General features: G+C 46.7%; 1 protein-coding gene across 1 annotated transcript in view; it reads left to right on the top strand.

The window, feature by feature from the left end:
• Positions 1-7399, top strand: part of ush2a (Usher syndrome 2A (autosomal recessive, mild)) — a 486438-nt gene continuing 479039 nt past the window's right edge. Inside the window, exons 1-2 of the mRNA XM_036955034.1 lie at positions 1-338; positions 1055-1946. Coding sequence (XP_036810929.1) covers positions 1177-1946 — 770 coding nt within the window. The 5' untranslated portion in view covers positions 1-338; positions 1055-1176. The remainder of the gene's footprint in view (positions 339-1054; positions 1947-7399) is intronic.

Genomic DNA, 7399 nt, shown 5'->3' with positions numbered 1-7399 from the left:
CTTGTTAAACCCAGACGGATCTCTCGCGCATTGGGGGGTGTAATAGAATACTAGTCATCGCTCCTAAGCTACAGGCATTGGTAATTATCGGACTTGCATACATTAGACTGTCGTCAGCCATGTCGGGGCTTTGTCAAAGATATGCCGAGCGGCGATTGTGTCGCTGTAGTTGGTAAACGCATTGGATGACCCTGTTGTGTTTTTGTTTTGTTGCTGACAAGTTCCCGGTTGCTGCTTTGTTTTGTGTCTCGAGCGGCGTGCTGTCCAGATGGCAGCTCGCTGTAATCAGCTTTATGCGAGAAGTGCGGAGTGTCCACCACACGTCTCCAGACTGTGAGGTAAGACGACGGACAAACTCGCTGACATAAATCGAGTTTTCTATATTTAAATGTAAAAATGATATAATACTTTATTGTTAAAAAAACAAAAAACATTGTTGTATTAGCTTATTTAATCAAGGAACTGTGACTGTGTGTTAGTTTATTGGACAGCTACTTGTTGCACGTTGTATGTAGCCAGTGCGTAAGCAGCGTAGCTTCGATAAACCTGCCACTGAGGCAAACAGCAAAACAAATGATGAGTTTGTGCTTGGTTTAGTTTGACATATTTGGTGACTGTTGTAACATTTGCTGAATATATTTAGGCTACTTATAGACAACCACGTTGCTGTTCACTAGACAGCTGTCAATGACTAAGTCATTCACCATTAAACCCTATGCACAATCAGAAAGACATGGCCCTAAAGTTGCAAATATTGTAGCTAGTTAATGCTAACCTAATAATATCAGTTTTACCTAACCCCCTAAGCCCCAATTTCCCCAAAACTCAGAGAAACGGGGCATTTGAGGATCACAGATAATCCCTAGATACCACTGCAAAAAGGACACTTTGTTCAATTCAACACCAGGCAGAAAGGAAATGTTCCGTATCTGTTTAGCTTTCCCTCGATCAAACGAAACATAATAGCCTTGGGCAGGCACTAGCCTGCATGACATTTCCCCCTAGATTTGTTTTATGTCTGACTCCTCTCTCTCTCGCTCTCTCTCCCCCCCAGGTATGCGTTGGGGTGAAATCCAAGCTATCATGTGAAGGATTTGGTCTAGTGTGTGTGTTAAGCTGCGCTGCCTTACCCAAGGCAGTGGTCTGTAAAATGTCACCTCCGGCACTGTGACCATCATGACTTATTCAACGACTCAGCTTCAGGCGGCTGCCAGGCCAAACAGACGGAGCTGGACCTCACTGAAAGAGGGGATGACAGCGAGAGGGGTGAGAGGGAAAAGAGGGGTTAGAGGGAGAAGAGAGATGAGAGGAGAGAACAGAGAAAGGCAGGAGAGAGGGGTAAGAAGGGAGAGGGGGGGAAGTGAGGCCTGTTTGAGAGGGGAGACAGAGTACAGAATGGGAAGAGAAAGAGAGGGAAGATGTGTGTGGAAAGTGGAGAGAAAAAACAGACGAGGAATCCGACCCTCGCTCTGGCTCTACATCCTGGCCCTTTGCCTCACCTTTGACCCTGCGACCTCTCAGGGTCACTTCCCCCGGTTGGAAAACATCGGAGCCCACAAGCCCGTCACTCTTTCTCCTTCCCGCTCCAGCTGCGGCACTCCCAAGCGCACCACTTACTGCCACAGCCCCACCTCCCTGCAGGAGCTCCACAACTGCAGCCAGGCGTTCTGCAACCAGGAGTGCCCCTACCGTTCTTCCACCCCACCCCATGCACCCCTACTGCTTCCCGCACACTGGGGCACCTGTGTCACCCAGGACGGGCTGGATCCTCGCTCACGGGCAGGAACAGGGGGAGAGGGTGTTAGAGAAGGGGATGGATCCAGCAGGAGTGTGATATTCCGTTGGACCCAGGGAGGATGCGTGGCCTCTCCTCCCTTTCAGAGTCTGGGACATCTGGGCTCCTTCACCCTGGCTGTGTGGATCAAACCGGAGGCTCCTGGAGACATGTGCGTATCACTATTATTCATTCTTATGTCTTTTATGTGTTTATACTGTTGTTAAAAACTCTATCAAGATGTTGAAATGCACTTTGTAACTCAGTTCATATAAGTGCCTATTCTCACTTCAGTTTTAAGTGACAAGTAGGCATTGGTCTAAAAACAAAAAAGAAAGGAAATTCAAATGAGCACCACACTGCCTATTCCACCCATGCTCTACCAAGGTTTTCCAACACTGTTATATATAATGTAGTTCGGGCCAGAGAGAAAGGATCATGTTAGAAAACAATCAGGTCAGAGAGGGCCATGAAACCTGAGGCCTGGGTAGTGGTGTAAGTAGGACAGGATAATAGGCAGGACTTTCCTTCAGGACAACCAGAGAAGCAGAGCAGGGTGTCAAGTGAGGGGCTGCATTCGAAATGGACCACTATGGCCTATATAGTGCGCTACACGGGCCTTGGTCAAAAGTAGTGCCCTAGATAGGGAATAGTGTGCCGTTTTGGATTCAGCCAGGGTAAGGTAAGGTGTTACTGGGAGAGCTTACATGGTGCTGGGTTACACACACTTACAATCAGATCAGTTCCTTCTCTGGTAACTGTCTGGCAACACTCTGTGTATCAATCAATCACACAGGGCTGTTCTTTGTGAATCCCTCTCACACCTGTCGTTTGACATGTATCAGTCTTTGTAACTAATATGGCAGCTATCAAAGAGGCTAGATGAAAGGCTTTCTGTCCTTATACACACAGTATGCAGAATACATATTCACTGACTATGAATCTGATTGTAGGCATATGTGTTGCTTTGGGTAAAAGGCTTAGCTTAAGGACCATAGTATGACATTTGTCTGTGTTCTGTTGCTTTAAGTCCAGTGAATCATGTACCAGTTAGTCTGTTTACAGTTTTTGCTGATTGTACTTTTGGTACCTTTGTTTAAGGAATGGTTACAAAAGCAACACATTTTCTGCTTTGCACTTTGTTTGTAATTCTGCAACACACTTTGCACTTTGTTTGTAATTCTGCAACACACTTGCAAAACACTACACAGTTTTTTACGAGACACTTTGTTCAAGAAGGAAATGTCTTGGAATCATTGGGAAAACACTTATTCAAAATGCAAAACATAAGTGAAATTGGCAACACACACACACACACACACACACACACACACACACACACACACACACACACACACACACACACACACACACACGCATGAAAACACTTCTACAGTAATTGAACACCAATTAGTCTGAGCCTCACCACTACAAACAGACCTCAGGTAAGATCACCCCTTTTGTGAGAACTTAGCAAACATGGAGGCAGTGAGAGAGAGAGGAAGAGAGAGAGGAGGAGGAAGAGGACAAGAACAAAGAAGGGGACCAGGCAATAGACGGAGACATATTTCCGACGACATTAGGGCCACTTTGGTGGACCGTGTCATAAATCATGACGATGAGGGAGGCAGAGAGTCCAGCCCAACCTGAGACGCTACACGGTAGCATCCAGAATACAGACATTTAGACTGGAGAACAGGTATGTCTTCAACTTTCTACACTAGACTGTATTGTTGCACATCATTCTGCATCACAGTACAGTACAATGTAGTCCTACAATATTAGGTCTATGATCCTCAGTGAACATAGAAATAGGTATAGTGCTGTGAAGTACATGTAATACAGTTGTGATGTTACTGTGTACAGTATGACAGTACAGTATGTCAAAAATAACCTAACCAATGACATCATTCTTGCATTTTCCAGAGAACTGCCAGATGACCTCCTGAGGGTGGAAGACAACGTCCGTTCACCATGAACAGGAACTGGCCATTATCTCACTAGTGTTGGCCAACGCCACCATCCGCCTACATCAACTACGAGAGCAAATCATGGCAGATCACACGACATTCCATAATATCAACCGTGTCAGTATGTCCACCCTCTGCTACATCTTGTGTCAACAACAACTTACGATGAAGCTGTCCAGGGTTCTATTTGAGAGGAACAGAGTTAGAGTCAAAGACCTTCACTATGACGACGTGCAAGTGTCACTGTATTATACTGTAATACAGTAATGGCAGTAGATTGTGTCCTATTGGCACTGCATAGATACATTCAGACAAAGCAGTCATTCTGGGGGTTGTCTGTGGGGACACCTGCCTTGCCTGTAGCTTGTAGTTTTGACTGAATGTGTCTGACTCAACCCACCCCCCACCCCATCCCTGTGTGAAAATGTAGACCTTGTAGTCCTGTGTTTTGAGTTACACCATATTCACGGTACAGTGTGTTTAAAGTGTTTATGTATGTTCTGTTATAGAGAGTCCTGGACTTTGCAGCTGCACAGCCTCATCAGTTAATTTCATTGATGAAGCTGGATTCAATCTAGCTAAAACCAGGCGTTGGGGCCCGATGTCCCTGGGCAGCGCAGGGGAATGTTATAGGACAAAGAGCCATAGTGAATGTCCCTGGGCAGCGCAGGGGAATGTTACAGGACAAAGAGCCATAGTGAATGTCCCTGGGCAGCGCAGTGGAATGTTATAGGACAAAGAGCCATAGTGAATGTCCCTGGGCAGCGCAGGGGGAATGTTATAGGACAAAGAGCCATAGTGAATGTCCCTGGGCAGCGCAGGGGGAATGTTACAGGACAAAGAGCCATAGTGAATGTCCCTGGGCAGCGCAGGGGGAATGTTATAGGACAAAGAGCCATAGTGAATGTCCCTGGGCAGCGCAGGGGAATGTTACAGGACAAAGAGCCATAGTGAATGTCCCTGGGCAGCGCAGGGGAATGTTATAGGACAAAGAGCCATAGTGAATGTCCCTGGGCAGCGCAGGGGGAATGTTACAGGACAAAGAGCCGTTGTGAATGTCCCTGGGCAGCGCAGGGGAATGTTATAGGACAAAGAGCCATAGTGAATGTCCCTGGGCAGCGCAGGGGAATGTTATAGGACAAAGAGCCATAGTGAATGTCCCTGGGCAGCGCAGGGGGAATGTTACAGGACAAAGAGCCATAGTGAATGTCCCTGGGCAGCGCAGGGGGAATGTTACAGGACAAAGAGCCATAGTGAATGTCCCTGGGCAGCGCAGGGGAATGTTACAGGACAAAGAGCCATAGTGAATGTCCTTGGGCAGCGCAGGGGGAATGTTACAGGACAAAGAGCCATAGTGAATGTCCCTGGGCAGCGCAGGGGAATGTTATAGGACAAAGAGCCATAGTGAATGTCCCTGGGCAGCGCAGGGGGAATGTTACAGGACAAAGAGCCATAGTGAATGTCCCTGGGCAGCGCAGGGGGAATGTTACAGGACAAAGAGCCATAGTGAATGTCCCTGGGCAGCGCAGGGGAATGTTATAGGACAAAGAGCCATAGTGAATGTCCCTGGGCAGCGCAGGGGGAATGTTACAGGACAAAGAGCCATAGTGAATGTCCCTGGGCAGCGCAGGGGAATGTTATAGGACAAAGAGCCATAGTGAATGTCCCTGGGCAGCACAGGGGAATGTTATTGGACAAAAAGCCGTTGTGAATGTCCCTGGGCAGCGCAGGGCAAATATCACCTTGTGCACTGCTATTAGTCTGCAAGGAGTTGTCCATCACCATGCCACCCTCGGTCCCTACAATACTACACACATAATCAGATTTCTGGATGCACTACATAATACAGTTGTACAGGACGGACCAGAGCAGCCCAGGTTTGTTGTCATCTGGGATAATGTTAGTTTCCACCAGGCTGCTCTGGTCAGGGGCTGGTTCACCACCCACAATAACTTCACAGTTGTACAGGACGGACCAGAGCAGCCCAGGTTTGTTGTCATCTGGGATAATGTTAGTTTCCACCGGGCTGCTCTGGTCAGGGGCTGGTTCACCACCCACAATAACTTCACAGTTGTATACTTGCCTCCTTACTCCCCATTTCTTAATCTGATTGAACAATTCTGTTTGGCTTGGTGTTGGAAAGTGTATGACCGCCAACCACATACTCGCCTGCCTCTTCTGCAAGCCACGGAGACATTGAGGTGGGGTTAGTCCAGGGTTGGATACGGCACGGTAATATTTTCCCTGTTGCCTAGCCAGGGATGACATTGCTTGTGATGTGGCCAGACCCTAACAAGGCGGGGTCCATAAACCACCCTCCCCATCCCTTAGAATACTATTTGTTTACCCTTGCACTGTAATTTTACTGTAATTACTTCTTGTTTCTGTGAGTTTACAGTAGCATATTGTATTGATTACTGTACTGTAATTCTACTTTTCTTTGTGTTTTGTTGTTGTAAAAACCTGCAATGGCAAAAAAAGTAAGCTGTATATATTTATTTCTGAAGCCTTTCTATATTTGTGTTGATTGAAATGTGAGGAGATGTACTGTACTGGAACAATCTTTCACAGAACCCTGTATGAGAACATTAAAAAGGTGTACAAAGTACTAAAGACAGACAGTGTTTGGTATAAAGTACATCAGTGTGTTGTTGTTGCTTTGAAAGAGTCATTCAAATGGTGCATGTGTGGATCATTTTGTTGCAAAAATGCCAGTTTGAAAAAGGATTGTTTTGATTGTTTTGATTGCAGTTTCATTTTGACATAGAAGTGAGATGTTTATCTCCAAGTGTTGTGTCTTATTTGGCTTGTGTGTAGAGTTTTGACACAATGAGCCAAATTCCGCAACAAGTGTGTAAGCAGTCGCAAAAAACTGTAATGAGGCTGTGTGATTTGTGTCAGGCTGTGTGATTTGTGTCAGGCTGTGTGATTTGTATCAGGCTGTGTGATTTGTGTCAGGCTGTGTGATTTGTGTCAGGCTGTGTGATTTGTGTCAGGCTGTGTGATTTGTGTCAGGCTGTGTGATTTGTGTCAGGCTGTGTGATTTGTGTCAGGCTGTGTGATTTGTGTCAGGCTGTGTGATTTGTGTCAGGCTGTGTGATTTGTGTTAGGCTGTGTGATTTGTGTCAGGCTGTGTGACTTGTGTTAGGCTGTGTGAGGAATCTGTCCATGGATCTCTGGCATCCTAACACAGGACTCACTGGCATTCTACTGCTGCCACACAGATAATGGAGAGGCTTACTTTGGGAATTTTATATAAAATTATAACAAACAGACACAAAACAGGAATTCTAGTGACTATTAGTGCATGTGTGTGTGTGTTACACTGTGTGTATGTGTCGGTGTATTGTGTGTGTGTGTGTGTGTGTTATCATACCAGCAGCTGTGGCTAGTTTAGATCAATAGGAGAAAGATTGCCCTGTGTGTTTCTCCGTGTATAGAGAGAGCATCCACTCAAACAGCACTTTGTTTTCCTCCACTTTGTTTTCCTAGAAAATGACAGAGTAGAGAGGGGATTGGAGAGGGGGAGCCGGCATGGGAGAGTAGATGGGGAGGTGAGGGGACCGGGGAGGAGGAGGGGAGCGGGGAGGGGGGGACCAGAGAGGAGGAGGGGAGCGGGGAGGAGGAGGGGAGCGGGGAGGGGGGGACCAGAGAG

This window comes from Oncorhynchus mykiss, chromosome 19 (assembly GCF_013265735.2).
Source record: "Oncorhynchus mykiss isolate Arlee chromosome 19, USDA_OmykA_1.1, whole genome shotgun sequence".
Lineage (NCBI taxonomy): Eukaryota > Metazoa > Chordata > Actinopteri > Salmoniformes > Salmonidae > Oncorhynchus > Oncorhynchus mykiss.
Note: the sequence above shows the minus strand (reverse complement) of the source record. Positions and strands in the feature narration are given on the sequence as shown.